General features: G+C 45.9%; 1 protein-coding gene across 2 annotated transcripts in view; it reads right to left on the bottom strand.

Annotated features, from left to right (window-relative positions):
* Nucleotides 1–2,218: 2,218 nt before the first annotated feature.
* ETV6 (ETS variant transcription factor 6) overlaps nucleotides 2,219–20,506 on the bottom strand; it is a 185,366-nt gene continuing 167,078 nt past the window's right edge. For both annotated transcript variants that reach the window (XM_055000213.1, XM_055000214.1), the window contains exons 6-8: nucleotides 10,279–10,421; nucleotides 7,489–7,589; nucleotides 2,219–5,069 (exon numbers count right to left, since the gene is read on the bottom strand). In XM_055000213.1, coding sequence (XP_054856188.1) covers nucleotides 4,964–5,069; nucleotides 7,489–7,589; nucleotides 10,279–10,421 — 350 coding nt within the window. In that variant the 3' untranslated portion in view covers nucleotides 2,219–4,963. The remainder of the gene's footprint in view (nucleotides 5,070–7,488; nucleotides 7,590–10,278; nucleotides 10,422–20,506) is intronic.

Genomic DNA, 20,506 nt, shown 5'->3' with positions numbered 1-20,506 from the left:
GGACAGTGTCTTGCTAAGATCATGGCAGAGATGCCCTTTGGACCAGGGGTTTCCTAAGACTTGGGTAGTTTTTTGTGGAGGGTAGGACCGAAGAAAACAGGCCTTGCCTACAGCTGTTATGGAAGTGTTGTGTGTGTTTGTGTGTATACTCATATACAGATATGAGGAAGCCAGTACTGGAGAGTGGGGGTCTGGCTACACAGGTGTATGCATGCAGTTATGTTTGGGATAGAGAGGGCATTTGGTATGTAATGAAAGAGAATACTGAATTGCTATTGCATATGCTTAAGGAAAAATCACATCTTTTATATTAAAAAATTTATTGAGATGATGTAATTACAAGCATTTAAAAATTATTTGCAACTCACTGGCCCTGAGAAGAGGCATTCTGGTTTACTTTGTTACATTCATTCAATTCAATCCCATAACCCCACACCTCAAAGAAGAAAGGAAGCCATCATGATCATCAACAGACTATAATTTACTTAGGAAAACAAAAGGGTTTTTTAAATAACCCCCCATCACATTTATAATTCGCATATGCCTGCAGCCATTTAATAAGAAATGATCAAGGACTGCACCCTCAGCCCACACGTGAAGGGAAGGTTAGCCTGTAACACTAAGTGCTTGTGGGAAATTCCAAGGGGAGTTCTTACAGTCAAGGCTGTTTTCTCAGATCGGCAGGAGCAGTTTTCCTATTAGTTTAGGAACTACTGTTCTGGGTTTTGTTTTTTTGTTACGTTATAACCATAGATTTATGCCCAGGGTGCATTAATAAGATGCCCAGTTTATTTAGCCCTAAATTCTAAAGGCAGAATTCTCCAAAAGGCCAAAATATGCCTTGTGATTACCTGCTAGAGTAGCCTTCTTTCATGGAGTACAATTTGCATTTACAGAATGATCTAGGGTGACTGTGGAAGGTTCTTGTTATACTAATCTTTTCTGCAACTATCACTGCACTAGGAAAGATGTGACGAGTTCTCAGATTTCCACTCTCTGCCTTGCATGTTCTCTGCCTGTGTAGTGTGGTTGCTCCCAAAAGGCTGGGTTCCATTTCAAGACTTCTCCCCATATGGTCCTCTTGACAGTCTCATTTATAGCATGGAAGTGATGCCCGGACCTTTGAACCGTGTACTTTCTTGGCATGCAAGATGTCTTCTTAGAAGAGCAGCGGGGCAGAAAGCCTTTACATGGACCCCTAGTGGGACGGACCTTCGGGGAGCAATCTTTGTTCAGACCAATATAATTGTTATTATATGAACAGGATCTTTATTTTGTCTTCCCAAATTATATGGGGATTTGTCTACAACTTTTAGGTAATTGGGCTATGTAGCTCACTAGCTGTTTGCATTAGTTTTCTGTACTAATATGGTCATAGATCCAGAGGAGTTAGCCGTGTTACTCTGTAGTTGCAAATTAGAAAAGAATCCAGTAGCACCTTTAAGACTAACAAACTTATTTGTAGCATAAGCTTTCGAGAACCACAGCTCTCTTTGTCAGATGCATCGTTAGCTGTCAGATGCATTGTTAGATGCATCTGATGAAGAGAGCTGTGGTTCTCCAAAGCTTATGCTACAAATAAGTTGGTTAGTCTTAAAGATGCTACTGGACTCTTCACTATTTGTACTAAAATGAATATTGCTATTATAAACAGTTAAAATAGATTTGCTTTCAGTACTTGTGCTAATTAGCTGAGTTCAGGCATCAGACCAGAACTGGTTTTGTACACCCGGGATTTCTGAGGCTTGGATGGCAGTTACAAGAAAAAAGCAGGGCCTTTTCAGCAGTCACTTGTTTTCTGTGTAACTGTGAATGGCAAACCTAATTCTTCTCCTGGCTTTTTAGGAGGATGACAAAGCATTTGTACTGTGCAAAACTTCCGAGGAAGAGGGTGCTGCCAGGTACGTGTGCCATCCTGTTTAACAGTTCAGGGAATGATTAATTTCATTTGAGTGTTGTTAATTGTTTGAATACTTTAATTATATCCAGGGCTCTTTTTCTGGGAAAAGAGGTGGTGGAACTCAGTGGTGGAACTCAAGACCACACAATGATGTCACTTTGGGTCAGCTGGAACAAGGGAGGAGTTTTTTAAAGTTTAAATTGCCCTCGGCGAAAATGGTCACATGGCCGGTGGCTCCGCCCCCTGATCTCCAGACAGAGGGCAGTTTAGATTGCCCTCCATGCAACTGAGCAGCTCAGAGGACAATCTAAACTCCCCTCTGTCTGGAGATCAGGGGGCGGGGCCACTGGCCATGTGACCATTTTTAAGAGGTGCCGGAACTCCGTTCCACCACGTTCCAGCTGAGAAAAAGCCCTGATATAATCCACCTTGGATCTGAAGGTAGGGTGGAACTTCAGATAACCAATACCTGTTGGTAGCCAGGGGATTCCTCTAGAACTTTGCTCTTCATTTTTAATTGTTTTCAGAATGGAAGGAATGATAAGATATTTATCAGAGGGAAATTTCTAGCCCAGATCCATCCAAGTTGAAATGTCAGTAGGTCAGATTTTTAAAAAGCCTTCATAGGCAATGCGTCATCTTGATCTGGACGGCCCAGCCTAGATTGATCTAATCAGACCTTAGAAGCTTAAGCAGGGTCGGTTCTGGTAAGTACGTGGATGGGGAACCACCAAGGAAGTCCAGACCTTTCTCCTGGGTGGGAGGGAAGCAGAGAAAGAAATGTTCTTATACGAAGCCATCCTACAAGCCAATCTAGCACGGATGCAGAAGTTCACTCGGAAGTTGAGTGGACTGGAATTTACTGTTACCTCTAGGGCTGAGATACTTGAGTGCTCCACTCAGCCATTTAAGTTACCACAGAGTTGCATCTATGCAGGCATCTAACATTTCAGTTACATAACAGATTACTACATGGAAATGCCTGCCAATTTAAGATTTCCTGCATGCAGTAGGTTTCGGAAATGAAGAATTGCTGGCAGAGGGTGATGACCCCCTCCCTTGATAAATGCTGGTTTGGTTCTCTGCATAAAAGGTCAGACGCATCGTTATTGCTGTCACATCCATTCACATTATGCAATGAACATTTCATTCTATGGCTTTTAATAAATGAGATATAATTCCAGCTGCTCCAGAGTGTTTTTCACATCCAGGAATTGAATCAGAGTTCTTGCTTTCTTTGGACATTAGAAGAAATGCCAACTATGTCTAGTTCGTAACATCTACTAGAACTTCCTCATGTCCTTATATCCTAACATTCTGAAGAATGTTTCTCCACCACACCAGCCAGATTTGGGGCAGAGGAAATGAGGCTCACCCATAAGTAAAACAAGTACATCCTACTGGGCAGACACATGGCTCTCATATTTGGCAGCAGCCACATTTTATCATAATAGTTTAGTGAAAGGAAGCGAGAATCAGATTTTATTCCTGAATACAATACCTGCACCGTTAAATCTCATTCTCTGACATTGTTTAGCTGCAATGTTCTTTTTCTAGTTGGCATTATCACAAAAATTATTTCTAGACAGATCCACAACTACCCGCTTGGTATTTTCCATTTGCCCACACAAATGTATTTGGTATCTCTGGGGTCAAAGATGAGCATTTGTCTAATTTGTATATTGGCTGCAAATGATAGTTTCACATTTCCTGATGAAAAATTTAAACAACCTTGGTACAAAATTCTGTTTTCTTGAACATGATATCCATAGCCATGGCCAGTATATTTTTAAAACTCTGAATGTTGTAGCACTGTCAGTTTGTGATAGTGTATGTGTGCTATTCAACCCTAGAGGAACATACCTCTAATTTCAGCGTAGTTAACCGACCTCTAAGGAAAAGGCCTTTCCTTAAAGAGCAAAAGAACAAAACAACGGTGCAGTGGGAAAAATAGTTTTATTCTGTTATCCACCTGTTTGTGTAGGCGAAACATATAGGGACAGATCACAAAATAAAATTATTTTTTTCCCATTACACCATTTTTGTCATTGTTGTTCTTTTGCTTTGCCTTTGGTGTGGCCCTCTTCTGGACCTTCCTTAAAGAGCCAAGATCACCTGACAAGGGAGCATCTAAAACTCATCTCATCCCAAAGGCTACAAAACCAACCTGGAACGTCCAGAAACAAAACGATTTCAACTCAACAGGGCAACAGTTCAATTCTGTTTTTATGAAGAAATGGATCAAGAGGCCAGAAAACTGAAACACTGCACTTGAAAAGGGGAAAAAACGTATCAAAGATCAGCCCGGTAGTTTTTCTGGTGGCTTTCCCAGCATGTTGACTGGGCTGAAAGCCCCTCAGAGATGTGGAGACTCTTTCCGGGGATACTTCCAGAAAGGCCGTTTCTTCTCCTTTGTAAGCAATTGTTTAACTCTAGAAGCAGCGGGTACAAAAGGCCCACCTTCCTCTTGCCCCATCGGCTCCACAGATCCTGTCAACTCAAAACTGCATCCCCCCCAGCATAGCCTTCATTTAAATTCTTCCCTGAACTTGAAAGTGCTGCTGGCCAAAAGCTTAGAGGCGCCTACTGGAGAAGCTTTCTGACCCCTGTGGTGACGTTTGCCACCTGCTCCTATATTGGGATCTTGTTGTGAGCCTTTGTGCAGAAAACTTGCTGCACTACATTCCCATAAGGAAGCCTTTGGAATAAGCAAAAAACTGACATTTTGCCCTACTAAAGTCACTTAAAAAGGCAAAATGGCATGTTAAATAGAAAAGAAAAGCCCAAACCAACCAACTAACCAACCAACCGCAACCCACCCCCAGCCCACAGTGGGGGAGACTCTAGAGGACCCGGGTCGCAGTGCTCAGTGTTTCTTGCTCTCTCCCCCAACTCTCGGGGCCAACACTGTCCTTGCCAATCGATTGGTATCGTTAAGGTGCTTGGGGTCCTGCACAGCCACCAGGGTCAAGGCCAAGTCCTGGGGCTTCACTTCCTGTCCCAAACGTGCCTCCACACCGACTGCACCCCACAGACCAAAGTGGAGCAGGGGCCTTGGATCCTTCAGCAGTCCTCTTCCTGGTAGATCTGCTCGTCCAGTTCCTGAGATTCAAGGTGTTCCAGGCGATCGGTGCGGCCACTCATAATCTCATCGGGGGTCTTCATGAACCTACCAAAAATTAAAGCAAGAGAGAGGAAGAGAGAGTGATACATACAAACACATTCTTGGGACCAGGGTCAGGCGTTGCTTTTAATTCATATCTGCATTTATCTACCACTCAATTATTGTTAAAAGTAGCATATTACAAATGTTACTAATCTGAGTAGCCAACTCATTAAACAACAACAACAACAACATTCAATTTATATACTGCACTCAGGACAACTTAACGGCCACTCAGCGCAGTTTACAAAGTATGTCATTATTATCCCCACAACACATCGTCCTGTGAGGTGGGTGGGGCGGAGAGAGCTCCGAGAGAGCTGTGACTGACTCAAGGTCACCCAGCTGGCTTCAAGCGGAGGAGCGGGGAATCAAACCCGGCTCTCCAGATTAGAGTCCTGCTGCTTTTAACCACTACACCAAACTGGCAACTTGGATTCTCCTACATGGTGGCTTGCAGATTTTCTGACTTCAGGGAAGCCTTTCCAAGGTCGCTTGTCCACCAAGAAGATCCCAGGGTATCAGCCACACAAGCCTGCAGATTGCAGAGGATTCTGGGGATGCACGGGGGGGGGGGGCGTTGGGGCTCCCTGGAGGTGGCCCCTTCCGAGATCATAGTGGTAGCTAAGCTGGCCCGTCATTCTCACTAAGAAATTCCCAACAGTTCTTTGACAAGTCTTCTCGCAATTAATTTGAATTCCACACTTTGAGGGCAGCCAGACCCAGACACTGATAAAAGGAGAGACATAATCCTTTGTATTTATAAACCAAGAGTCACTCTAGCAAGCCACAGAAATGGTTCTCTAGTACCCAGTGGTGGTGGAGAGTGCCCTCAAGTCATAGTTGACTTACGGTGGCCCCAGCACCCAGTGCAAGCAGGAAAAGACGTGCCCTGATTGGACCTAAACTTCTCAAAGGGGTGTTTATGAACACGCTAACAAAGCACCCACTGGAGGGGCACTTGGGAGGCTCTGCAGCGCTGGCGTGCCCTACTTCCCAGCAGAGTTTAGTTATTTATTTACTTCATTTATGCCCTGTATTTCCCCCCGGTGAGAACCCAAGTAAGTGACTTACTTCATTCTCTCCTCCTCTATTTTATCCCCACAACAGCAACTCTGTGAGGTAGGTTAGGCTGAGGGCAGGTGACTGCCCCAAGGTCACCTGGCAAGCTTCCACAGCAGAGCGGGGATTCGAACTGCTGCCTCAGTCCTGTCAGCTGATTCCCTAACAGGACAGAAGAGCTCTCTGACCTTCCCAAAGGCAAAAACTGCTTGACAGATGACCAAAGAGATCACCAGAGAATTGGACCATTTTAAAAGACTGGTTCCGTTTTGTCAGGGTTTTTTGGCTGAGATTCAGATCGAACTTTTAAAAATGCTTTCATCGGTGATTCAGTCTATAGTTTTGAAACAATTCATTTAGGTATCATATATATTAATTAGTACAGGCCTGCAAAACATTACAGCCGGCCATCAGCCCCTGTACTGTGGCCCACAAGGAGCTTGAAGCCTCCGTGAACTGTCTTCAAACACCAGTCTGCATTGCAGCAATCCAGCCCAGATATGGTCAGAACGTGGCTAACCATGGTGAGACTTACTCTGTCAGCTAGCAAACGAAAAATCAGTTGGTGATCCACAAATGATGCCTGAATCTCTCCTTGGGGCCATCTCCGAGGCGGCAAGGAACCAGACATCAAACTGGCACTGTGCTTTGGTCCAGTCCTTGGCTAACAATGAGGCAGGTCTCTAACAGAGTGAGGGCCAAGCTACAAGTGACAAATGACACTTGAACGGCAAGTGGATTGAGTGGAGGGCAAGTGAACAGGGAGAAATACACTTGCTGTTCAAGTGTCATTCGTCACTTGTAGCTTGGCCCTGAGTGACACACTCCAACGAAGTTAATGGACTTAGAAGATGTCCCTCTGCTTGATGTCTGGTTCCTTGCCGCCTCGGAGATGTCCCCCTTCTTACTGCAAACAAAACCTGGCCACCACCCTCTCTTAAGACCAGTGATTTATGATGATCTCAACTGGTTCTGTGCTCTAGATCCTGTGGCCGTTTCGAAACAGAGAGAGGGAGCTGAAATACTAAACTCAGCTCCGTTGGCCAGAGTGAGGAAGTTCTTTTTAGGGGAAGGTATTGTTCCCTCTTTCCATGTCATCTCACAATTTGTCACTTGCTTCAAGTGAGTAGCAATTTCATGCAGGTTGTCACCCAACTGGCCTGGCGGAGTGGCCAAAATGCTCTACTGGACTTGTGAAGTTTGATTGTAAAGAGACACCAACTCTCATATGCTGTAAAGTCCAGATTTCAGCCATGTAAGCTTCATGTAGGACAGATCATAACTTCCTCCAAAACCTTCTATAAACGAATTTTGAAAAAGAAAATCCTCCAAAGAACAAGGAAGAAAAATTAGGAAGACTTACCTGAACAAAAGCCTTTGTCCTGGTTCCTTTCTGATAATATTTAGTTTATAGTAGTGGCGCAAGGCTCGAGACATTTTCTCATATGTCATATTTGTTCTGTTCTGTTCATTTCAAAGCAAAAAGAAAAGAAGAAAAGCATAAAGCAAGAATTAAAATTTAAACAATAAAAAGGAAATGGTAGAAAGGTCACATGCCTCCCCCGGTCTTTCTTGCCTCCTCCCCCCCCATTATCTTGACACGGTACCTTGCCAAAGATTCTTGGGTTATCTCAGCAGTTATGGGATAAGAGGGTGGGTCCTCTTATGGATTAAGAGTTAGTTAAAAGAAAGGAAGCAGAGAGTAAGAAATAATGGGCAGTTCTCACAATGGAGAGGAATAAGCAGTGGGGTCCCCCGAGGTTCCGTACTGGGGCCAGTTCTATTTTATTTGTTCATAAATGATATGGAAATGGGGGTGACTAGTGTAGCGGCCAAGTCTGCAGATGAGACCACATTATTCAGAACGGAGAAAACCCAAGGCCAACCGTGAAGAGCTCCAGGAGGATCTATCCAAATTGGGTGAGTAAGCAACAACGTGGCAAAGGAAATTCAATGTGGGTAAGTGTAAGGTGATGTATATTTTAAATGAAGGAAGGAAGGGACCAAAATCCTGATTTAAAAAATATGCTGATGGGGTCTGAAATGGCTGAGGCTGAGACTGAAAGAGACCCAGAGGGTGCTGGGGATAACTCAATGGAAATGTTGACTCAGTGGCTGGCAGCACTGAAAAAGGCAAACTCCATGCTAGGAACAATTAGGAAAGGTATAGAAAATAAAATGGCCAGTATCGTAATGGCCTCATTTGGAATACTGTGTGCAGTTGTGGTTGCCATGTCTCAGGAAGAACATTGCAGAGCTGGAAAAAGTAAGCAGAAGGCAACCCAGATGATTAGGGCTTGGAGGGAAGGCTGAAGAGTCCAGAAAAAATATGGCCAAGGTGGGGCCCGGTTTTTATGAATTATAAAATTATGCATGGGGTGCAGAAAGTGGACTGACAGAGCTTTTCCTCCTTCTCTCATAACACTAGAACTCAGGGCACGTAATTAAACTGTTGAAAAATAGGTCCAGGACGGAAAAAAAGAAAAAGTCTCTCAATAGCGACCAGCCCTGGAGACTCAAGGGAACCTCCGTGTAGATGCAGAAAACCTCTGAATATCAGCACTGGGAGGCAGGAGGAGGGCAGGGCCTTGTATTTGGCCCTCCACCGCAACCGGGTGGCCACTGTGTGAGACAGGAAGCTAGACTAGATGGACCGCCGGCCTGATGCAGCAGGCTCTACCAATGTTTGTAAGAGCATGAAAGATGGGAAGAGAGAATTGTATCACTACCTACCTAGGCAAAAGCCAGTTTTATTCTGTTCTTTTATTATTCCACCCTTCTAAAATGAGCCCCTGCATGCCTCTCCCATCCTCTGCACGACCACATTGTGGTCAATTAGGCTATGGAAGAATGACTGGCCCAGGATCGCTGAGCCTTCTGGCAGAGTTGGGATCTGAACCAAGAATTCTTTGGCCTAAATCGGATATGCTACACACTGTCTCTTCATGCTTACCATTCCATCCTGCCCAGGACCAGGCTGTGTAGATACCGACAGGCCTGATCCCCGATGACTGGGGTTATTAGGATTAGCCAGCAGGTATGGCCCCTTCCCCAGTGGGCCCCTAAACACATCGAGCGAATGGCTGTCACTGGGGAAAAGCACAGCTTTGTATGGGGGGCAGAATCTGCCCCCCGCTGAGTCTACTGGGCCACCTGGTACTCCTGCGGGAAGGTGCCACACCTTGCACAGAGATGCTGCTAGCCCCTGTCCCGGGTTTCTGCAAGGCAGCAGAGCGTCACCATGTGTGGGGACCTGTTCCAGGGATTACCATGAATGGTGAAATGCACAAACCCTAGGAGGAAGCGGTCTGCTGCCTCCAGTCGCAAAATCACCCCATTTCCTGCAGAATTTTATGATGCAATGATTATGACAATGGCGCAGTGGGAATAAAAGCAGGCTGGAGGCAACATCGCATGACTGGACTGTGAATAAGTGAACTCATGAGTCACGAATCTGCAAATGGTGAGGTTCTCTTATTATCAGCCCTCCCTCAACAGAGCTTTGTCCATCACAGGGATGTTTGAGTACCATGTTCCGTTAACCCAGTTCTCCTGGTTCCATTGCATTCCAGTCACATTTCATCATGGCCAAGAAGCAGAATGCAGGATGAGGTGATGGAATCAGGACAAAACTTGAGGCTTCATGGCTGCGGCCACCAAGATAGGGATGGCAGGTTTAGCTCAGAGCTGTCCCTTCGACTTGAGAAGGTTGTCGTTCACTTCCCACAATGGGAGTATTGTCAACAAACTGGCCACGGTCATTCCCATTATGGGAGCAGGGCTTGTATCTTGGAGGGACTCTAAAGGTAAGGGGCATATTTCAGCAGAAGAAACTTTTCTCTTAACATAGTAAAGAGTCCAGTAGCACCTTTAAGACTAAACAACTTTTATTGTAGCATAAGCTTTTGAGAACCACAGCTCTCTTTGTCAGATGCATCTGATGAAGAGAGCTGTGGTTCTCAAAAGCTTATGCTACAATAAAGTTGGTTAGTCTTAAAGGCGCTACTGGACTCCTTACTATTTTGCAACTACAGACTAACAGGGCTACCTCCTCTGGTTCTCTTAACGTGCTTCTCTCTCACTCTGCTTCACATGGCCAGCAAACACTGTAATTCAGCAACACTTGAAGTACTCAGGCAAGGTTGCTCTTTACCTTGTGGTTCCCCCAGAGCCGAGCCAGCCCATTTGGATCCACGATTCGAAATATCTTGGATTCCCTGTCCTCCCATCGGATGAAGTTTTCGTACCGGCTGTCGGAGAGCAGCTGATAGACATAATCCCAAAGGAGCCTGCAGTCTGTGAAGAGAAGCACAAAAAGACTCCTGACTGGAAGGAACTGGGCAGCTTGCCAGGACTGAGTCACCCAGTGGAGTGATGCCAACAATCCAGGTTGCAGTTAAGAACACAAGAATAATCTGGTGGGATTCAGAGCTAAACTACAAGAGACGAATCACACGAGGACACTCGCGAGAAGGGAGTCGCAATGTTAGCCAGGAAGCTGAGCTTTAAAAGAGATCGGAAGTCTCTGCCAATTTCCCCTCTCTACAGAGCCAGCAAAGATCCCTGCTCAGAGGGCTGGTTTGTTTCCTCCTCACTTCCTAGAAAAGGAGGCGAAACTAACAGAGCCTTCCGGAGGCAAAGAGGAAATTAGCAACTACTGTGCTTGCAAACTGCAGGTGGGAGGCAATCATTGGCACTAAAAGCTACGTTTTATATGGCTAATTACCATATTATCCATATTATCTTTCAGTCTGTTATTAATACTGCTGTTCACTGTGGTATCATTAGGTCCCAATCCACAACAATATCCAACCTTGCACAAAGAGTCTTGGGGTTTGGGAAGGTGGGAGCGTGGCAAGCCTAGCCCTCCTCTGCACATTCTCGGCCCCTAATCACAACATTCCTGAATAGGGGCCTGAGGAAGAGGCATGCATTTCCCCACCCTTCCCGCCAAGGAAAGAACGGAGAAACTGCAATGCATCTGTGTTCAATCGCAGGTTAAATGAGGCTGTACAAAAAGCGGCCTGCCTTTTGGCCAACAGCCATCTCTCTTCTTGAACTGACTCATCCTGTGGAGGTGAGTTCCAAGTTTAATTGCATGTCTATCCATGCCTGTACGCAACAGTTATTATCTGGGTTGTGCATTGTGAAGTTGTTTCACTGTATTTGTAATATTGATGGATTTTATTTTATTTGTGGGTAGTTTTATAAATATGAATATATGATGTGGTTATCTGCTGTGACCCACTTGCGAGGAGAGAGTGGGCCACAAATTTAAATAAATAAATAAATAATAAAACGACACATTGTCACTAAGACCTGCTAACACAAAGATGTATCTATGCTTACGTCGAAGAGGCAACTATGCTTTAGGTGTCAACATAAAATTCCAGGGGCAAATGGCAAATGAACCTCATTAGGTTTGCCAACTCCAGTTTCTGAAATGCCTGGAGATTTGCGAGTGGTGCCCAGTGAGGGCAGAGTGTGCCAAGTGGAGGTAGCCAAGTGGATGGGAATGCGATGCCTCCAAAGCTGCCATTCCCAGCAGGGCAACTGACCTCTGTGGTGTGGAGATGAGTTGTAGCTCTGGAAGATATTCCACATTCCCAGGCCTTTTTTTCTGGGAAAAAAAGGTGGTGGAATTTAGTGGGTTGCCAGCAGAGGGGGCAACTCTTGGCAGGAGGTGGTGCCCCTGGTACTACATGTGCGCGCGCAAAGTGCATGCAAGTTCCCAAGGCCAATGACGTCACTTTGGGTCAGCTGGAACAAGGGGGTTGTTTTTAAAAGTTTAAATCACCCTTGGCGAAAATGGTCACATGGCTGGTGGCTAGATTGCCCTCCAGCGGCGCATAGGGCCATCTAAACTCCCCTCTGTCTGGAGATCAGGGGGTGGGGCCACCAGCCATGTGTCTGTTTTCAAGAGGTTCCAGAACTCCGTTCCACCACGTTCCAGCTAAAAAAAAGCCCTGCATGTTCCATTTGGAGGGTAGCAACCCTACACCTCACCTAATGTGTAGCATCGGCACTACGGCATATTAAAGTCACCCATGGACCTTGTGATATGTTCATTTGCAAATGTAAGAAAATGCCAATATTCCACCTATATGTGTGACACTTTTCCATCTCAATATTTTCAAAAAAATTGTAAAAGTCAAGGACTATTAAGCATTGAAATGCCTTCTTTGGATAACTGGTTTGAATTTTTTTCCTAGTGAATATTCCAGATTTTTCAAAAATTAAAGGTGTAATAGATTTCTTCGATTGTTTCCTTTTCCACTTCCTCTCCCCATTCCACATCCCTCAGTTTCAGAGGGGTGGTTATGTTAGTTTATTGTAATGAAACCAAGCAGAAGCCCCGTGGCAACTCATTCCAGAGCTCACTTCATCAGATGCACGGAGCATGCATCCATCAGAGATATACCAGAGCTACAGTTATAAGCAACAGAAGAGCAGGAGTCCGAAGACGTTACGAAGAGAGAGAAACCCACCCATTCTGAGTGGGTGAGGACCACTCTCAACTGCAGAGAAATGGGCAGAGTAGGATAAACAGAACATCAGACCTCGTCAAGGAAGGAAGGAAGGAAGTAGTAGTGTCAGTCGTGGTAAGCAGAACTAGTTGAACACCCGCCAAGGGTTAGGGTTAGCGCTAATGCTGTGGTTCAACATTGATCGACATTACTAAGATCTCATGAGGAGGAGCCATAGCTCAGGGATGAGGTGCCAGACGGCACCCCTGGTGGGCCACAGTCAATCAGAGCAGACGGCACTGCACTAGGGGGAATTAGTCATCCAGTGTAAGGTAGCTTCCAGTTTTCACAACCTTCATAGATGTGCAGATAACAACAACAACAACAACAACAACATTCGATTTATATACCGCCCTTCTGGACAACTTAACGCCCACTCAGAGCGGTTTACAAAGTGTTATTATTACCCCACAACAATCACCCTGTGAGGTGGGTGGAGCTGAGAGAGCTCCAGAGAACTGTGACTCGCCCAAGGTCACCCAGCTGGCTTTGTTGAGGAGTGGGGAATCAAACCCGGCTCTCCAGATTAGAGTCCCGTGCTCTTAACCACTACACCAAACTGGCTCCTTGGGAACTGGCAGTGCAGTGCAGTGAACTGCAGACTGAAAAGACAGCCCTCCTTCATCTCATTCTTTATTTTTCTAACCTCTTGATTTCTAAACCCCTGTAGAGAGCGACTCCAGTTCTTGAAATGTAGCTAAATGTCAAATTCCCGCCCCCCCCGCATACTATAGATTTGTGGCTGCTTGCAGAATAAACAACAACAACAACAACTGCGCTTATATACCGCCCTTCTAGACAGATTACTGCCCCACTCACTGCGGTGAACAAAGTCAATGTTGTTATTATCCCCACAATGCAGCTGGGGAGCTGGGGCTGAGAGGAGGGGCTGACCCAAGGCCGCCTGCTGAGCGCATGGCAGTCGTGAGGTTCGAAGTAGTAGAGTGCTGATTCGCAGCTGAACCACTTAACCGCTGATTTGCCCTCAGGGCAGTAGCTGGGAAGAGAACCAGAAGTAGTAGGAAACACAGGCCCACTGCTGAAAATGGCAGTCCAGTGCCAATTTTGCCCTTTTCTTGTATAATGTGACTTACCCATGTCCGGCCATTGTCAGTTGCCATCCCTCAGTGTGTGTGGTATGAAGATGAACATACAATGTCAGCTTAAAACCCCTCCCCATCATGGCAAAGCCTTTGATTTTATTTGCTATGGTACTGAAGGGATAACTGCAGCCTTCCAATGGCTGCTCATTCCACCTGGAGATAGATGTGGGAGCTCGGGCAGAGGGAGGGCCTTCTCTCCTAAGGAACAGGAACTGAACTTGCTGGTCTCTGCAGTGAAAGTGGGGGAGGTGGGTCAAGGATTTGCATGAACTTCGTAACTCACGTGCAGCTACGCGACTGACCTTCTCAGTAAAACTCACCTGCCATTTTTAAATGCAGAACTTAACCAGAGCTGGTGCTCTGGAATACCTATGACCCCACCCCCCGCCCCTTTTACAAACACACTTGAAGAATGGCTAAGAAGTTTCCTCTTGCGATTTCTTCCCGGTATGGCTAGCCAGCAATACTCCTGCTGGTAGAGTTACGGATGAACCTCGAAGAACAGAGTTTCAATTTTTTTCACATAACCTAGGGAAGGCCATTCTCTATGAACCTCAGTCCCCATCTGTAAAACGGGGCTAACTGTGGCCCCCATTAAAGGAGTGTTGTAAGAATTACTGAGATAATGTATGTGAAGTGTTTGTACATTATGATTATTATTACTAAAAGGTAGAACTGGAATTATGGAATAGGAAGCTGAGAACTGGTGTCAGTGTTGTTAAGATAAATGTGCAATTTCACAGTTGCGTAAGGACTTGGGGTCCTTTCTCTAGCAGGAATCCTCCTCCTCCCCTGAGTTTTTAGTTTTGAGCTTAGTTGGCACAACTGATTTTGGACCACACCGACTACCACACAGGGCTGTTCAGCTGTGGGTTACAACCACCAGGCATTTGTTTTAGTGCAACACAGTGCTAGGCATGTAAAAGATTTCTCGGTCTTGGTTAAGGTCCATCCACTAAGGCAAGTGATACCCTGTGGCCTTGAGGTGGGCGTGGGGAGTCTTACTGGAGCAGCATCTTCTACCCAGAAGCTGGGGATTTGCTTGTTGGGGGGTTTCAGCATCACAAGCGAAAGAGTATCTGCAAAAGTAACATTTAACTAGGGGCGTGCACCAAAAAAATCTGGATAATCCAGATCTGGGTTTAAGGAATGGAAAAAAAAAATCCAAGCAAGATTCTTTAATCTAGGTTGGGAGGCATTTTTAAGCAATCCCCACCAAATTGATAGGGAACTTACTCCTGACTGTCCACTAAACCGCCCCCTTTCAAATTTCCAGGGTCCAATTCTATGGGGCCCTGAATGAGCTGCCCCCCATATTTCCTATGGTGGAAACCTTTCCAAGCCTTTTAAACAACACGGCTTCTCCCACCCTTGCTTGGGATTTTCTGGTTCAACATAACTCCCTCAAGAGCTGCCTTACCAGAGAATCCCAATGTCAATCCATAGAGAGGCTTTCTGAGTCACGGAGTTTGAAAGACAGTGGGGGGGGGGGGGTGGCTTGAAGAGCTCTTTTGGAGCTTGGAGGGGGGGGGCAGAATGGGATGGAATCTACTCTGCCTGCTATCTACTCCCCTGTCCCACCAGCCTCGTGCCACTCTCCTGCAGTGGTGTGGAGCTTGGCTCTCTTCGCATTGCTGCCCTTTCACTGCTGCTGCCCTCTCGTGCGCCACCTCTGCTGCAGATAACCCAGCCTGGCAAGTCTGGGTGCCTGGATCCGATCTGGAATTTGCCCTGGGGAACCAGCGTAGCCAGATTATGTCGGATCAGAATAAATCCAGCTTTTACAAACTGATTTTGCTATGAAACCTGAGACCATGCTGCTGGGAATAATACCAGATAATGTTGTGACAGAACACGACACAAATTACTCAGATATCTGCTGACGGTGGCAGGAGTAATGGCAAGGAAATGGAAAGAGGAAGAATGCCCAACCAGAGAAAACTGGGAAGATAAAATGTCAGAAGGTGTGGTAATGGCAAAACTGAAGAGTTCTATAAATAGAAGACCAATTAAAGAATTCAAAGAGAAATGGGAAAATTACTTTGCTTATAAAAACTGGAAAGAATTATGATTTTGAATTCTGATTATTAGAGGCCACCAAGATGTATAGATATAGATATAGATATAGATAGACAGATAGATGGATATAGATATGTTTTTCAATTTGATCAATGTAAGATAATAATTAGTGAATACAATGTATTATTGTCAGTATTGACAACAGAAAAGTATAACGGTAAAAGTGTAACGGTTTTCTCTCCTAAGATGAAGAGTGGAAGTAGGTTTGAATTTTGTATGTTTGAAAATATATATTTGAAAATATATATTTCAAATGATATAAGGTTTTTGTGCTCTGATAGCCCTTGTAACATACAGTTCTGTAATCTTTTTCTTTCTTTAAATTTTTGACCCCTTTTCCTTTTCTTTACCGCCTTTTTATTTTAAAAATAAAAAATAGAGTTAAAAAAAAGAATGGCTTTTTTGCCAGCTCCTGGAGCAAAATCGCATACCCCTACATTTACCATCCACATGGGGGGTGGGGGGTGGGAATGGCTTAGCAACATGTTTGCCTGCAACACATTTCCAGGCTCCTTCTTTAATGGCTCAGAGACAAAAGCACGTCAGAGCAGCAGGGATAGGAAATACCTCCATGGGAGAGTTGAGAAGAACTCAAGAGACAACAGGTAACAGTGAGGTACCAATGGACTGACTCAGAATAAGGTAGCAGGGTAAGTACACATCACTGTTTCTGATCTCACAACTACACAACATGCACTAGCGTCACATCTCTGACTTCATATATTCAAAGCCTGACTCAGCTTCATGTGCTCAGGAGACACCAACTGCCAATCCTTGTTATGAGCCATCTTAACACTAAAAATACATCCTCAGTTATTTCTTAGTGAAAAACAAAAGTAAGGAGAATGTGATCTGCCAACATCCTGTTTCTATCATCCAAATCAATCAGGCTTCGGACCATGGCCGATTCCAGACGGCCCCCTGCCTTGCGAAACGTCGCGCGTCGTTGCACAGAAAACGCGAAATATCGCGTTTTCTCACGCGAGTTTTGCACGACGTCACGCAAAACTCGCGCGAGAAAACGCGATATTTCGCGTTTTCTGTGCAACGACGCGCGACGTTTCGCGAGGCGGGGGGCCGTCTGGAATCGGCCCATCCTGAAAAATAGCGACTGCCGGTCTGACCAATCTTTCTCTAGAATTTTTTCATTCATAGCATTTCTCAAACGCATTTTTTCAGTGGTAAAGTACTTTTTTGCAAAGCCATTTCTTATTGCAAGGGGGAGTCAACAGTAAATAGTGGATATGACCTGAGCAAATGTGATTAGGACCCATTGATTTCAATAGTAACAGCTTAAGCTCATGTAATTCCGTTCCACCCGATTTAATGGGGCTTGCCTGGATTGCACCCATTAACCCCTAAGGAAGCACCAGAATCCTAGTTCTGCGAGTGCAAACAGAAAGGCTTTAATTAATCATTAGTAATTCAATGACATACAAGTTGCATTGACTGTAATAGCATTAATGGAGGAATTCGTGAAGGTCAGCTACTGGGCAGCAGCAGTAGTGGAAGGGGACACTGGTGGAGGATCTTTCGCAGGCAACGGCAGTGACACCTCAGCTAACCTTGGTTAGTGCTGAGCAGAAGGCAGCAATGGCAAACCGATTCTGATAATCTCTTATCTCAAAAATCCTAGGATGAGACAATCCAAAATGAAAGAAGATACAGTGCTGGAAGACAGGACACCCAGATTGAATGACACTCAGTTGGCTACTGGGGAAGAGCAGAGGACAAGTACGAATAGCACTATTCTTAATGATGGGACTAGATTAAAGCTGAAAGGACATCCAGTTGTGGATGTGAATAGATGCAGAAGGAACATCTAAAGCTGTGCGACACACATAATAGGAACAGAGAATGTGAGAAGTATGAAGCCAGGTAACCTAGAAATCGTAAAACCAGAAATGGAACATTTAAACACTGCAATCTTGGGTGTGAGTGAGCTAATGGGGACCAAATGAGGACATTTTCAGTCATAAAAATTACCAAGTGTTTTACTGCAGAAATGACAGGCAATTCAAGCAATTCTCTACCTGAATTGCCACTTTCTCAAACAAGTCTTGAGAAGAACTAAGAAAGCATGCAGAGGAAAAGGCTGTCAAGAATCCCAAACAGAAATTCGGTGGCACCTTAAAGACTAACATAAACATTTATTCAGTAGGAGTTTTTGCGAGTTAAGGTCTCACTTCTTCCGATACAGTGGAAAGACTCTTATGTCAAGAAATCTCGTCATTCCCTGATACACCCTCCTTCTACAAAGCGTAACGCTCATTGTTCGCTGGAAGGAAACGGGAGGGCGGAGGGCATGAAACTGCAGACTGTCGCTCTGATGGGGTGATGGCGATTTGAACAGCCGCTGCAAAAACATGACCTGCAGAAATCAAGTCTGGAGCACAACCAAGGCCAGGGAGACTTTCAAGGCTGACTTCAAAACAGCCAAGATTCCGGAGGCACCTTTAGGATTAACCAACTTATTTGTAGCATAAGCTTTCGGGAACCACAGCTCTCTTTGTCAGATGCATCATTGACTTCAATGAGTGAAGACTACGGACCTCGTTCAGCGCTGTGGCTTTGGCCCATGAATAATTTTGTAGCCCCGTTAAGAGAAGAGGAAATAAAACATGTGAGACATGGCGTGGGGCGGGGGGAGATCTCTCCTGTCCTGGTGGAAGGGATGCCTGCCTAGTGTTCCAGTCCTTCCACTGTGGCTAGGTGCACCCCTGTCAAGACAAGGGAGGATCAGAATTAGCCCTAGGAGAAGCCTTCACAGCCCAGAGGACCCCCCCCACACACACACCCCTCCAAATGGAAAGTTCGGGTGTCTGGCCACTTCTTAGTGCTACCTTTGCCATCCTAGAGAGAAAAGAAAACTAGTTTGCAGTATTTGTGGCTGGGCTTCTGACCATAATCCATTTGACTTAGGGGAAAAATATGTATTTGGATGAAATCGGTGAGGCAAGGATGTGGGCCTGAAGAGCATTCATGGGAGAAGGCCTCTGATGTCCAAACACCCAACCTACTCCGGGGCTTCCAATGCTGCTACCCCATGAAACCCAGGCCTGGTGGCCACGGGGAGGGGAACAGCCATGGGGTGTGTGTGTTATGACTATCTCTGACTAGCCCTCCGACTAGGCCAGTGACTCAGACATGGAGGGCTCAGAGGAAGGGCCTGAGGACTGGCAGGGTCAGGGTGCGCCTGGTGATGCAGAGGCACTGGCTGACCACATGCCAGCAGCACCAGTGAAAGCTTTGCTAGAGCCTGTAACTGAGCCACTGGTCAACCATGTCCCACCAGCACCAGACCACCTTGCCAGAGCCTGCAAGTGAGCCCCTGCTGCCTGCCTCAGAGATCATCACTGCATTGTCGCCAAGCAGGATATGAACCTGGGCCCATAACCCCCTAGGATCCCCTCCCATGCCCCCGGAATGGTGGTGGTGAAGCTCAGCCAGAGGTGACGCAGAGATCGCTTGAGCGAGCTGCATTGCTGAACCAACTGGTCCATTAGGCCCATGCCCCTCCTGTCTCAGAGGCCAGCTGGCCAAATGACTGTGTGTGTCCTGAGGACAGCCAGTTTGGTATAGTGGTTAAGAGCAACGGGACTCTAATCTGGAGACCCTGGTTTGATTCCCCACTCCTGGGGACCTTGGGTCAGTCACAGTTCTTTGAGAGCACTCTCGGCTTTGCCCACCTCACAGGGTGATTATTGTGGGTATAATAATGACACACTTTGTAAACCACTCTGAGAGGGTGTTAAGTTGTCCTGAAGGGTGGTATATAAATCAAATGTTATAAGTGTGAGGCCGGCAGTGCGCCACTTCCCTGGAGACTCAAAACAGAACACAAAGGGGGATACTTCCTTGCAGGATCCTGGCCAGAGCACAACATAGACTCCTGAGCTCACCTCCAGCAAAGGCAGATGAGCCGGCTCATTTGCCTTGAGAGAGATCTCTTGAGAGAGCTGCATTGCTGCATCGACTGGCTCAGTAGGCCCATGCCCCGCCTGCCTCAGAGGCCAGCTGGCCAAATGACTGAATGTTTTCTGAGGAGACCAGCTGACCTGGTGCAGGACAGTGCCCATGATTTGAAGTTTCTTTTTCATTTATTTTTATTATTTTATTTTACTTCATTGATATCCTACTGTTCTCCCCAATTGGGGGGACCCGAAGTGGCTTACACCATTCTCCTCTCCTCCATTTTATCTTCACAACGAAACCTGTGAGGTAGGTTAGGCAGAGAGTGTGTGACTGGCCCAAGGTCACTCAACAACCTTCCGTGGCAGAGTAGGGAACTGAACCTGGGTTGCTCAGATTCGAATCTGCCACTCTAGCAACAACCTCTTCATGCCCCAAGTTTTGTGGGTTGCTGTCAGAAGCCCAGTGGCAAGGACTGTGGCTCTGTGGCCTGAGCCTAGGAATTGCACACCACAGAGAATGAACATGCTTCTGTCTGCCCCAGGCCATCCCTTTCTCGCTGAAACCCTTGCCAGGCCCTTTGTTCTTCCCTCGCCTCACGGTTTGTGCGTTCAAAAGAACTGTGACTCCTTACTATGCTTTTTTCATATCTCATACATAGGGTTCTTAGGCGCTCACCGTTGGTGGGCAAACTCCTGTGGGTTTGTCCCCATGCCTGCTGATCGCCCAGCGATTGGCGGGTGATGGCAAGCTCCCAGAG

Source organism: Eublepharis macularius, chromosome 16 (genome assembly GCF_028583425.1).
Source record: "Eublepharis macularius isolate TG4126 chromosome 16, MPM_Emac_v1.0, whole genome shotgun sequence".
NCBI classification, from domain to species: Eukaryota; Metazoa; Chordata; class Lepidosauria; order Squamata; family Eublepharidae; genus Eublepharis; species Eublepharis macularius.
This window is presented reverse-complemented; position numbering and strand designations above follow the sequence as displayed.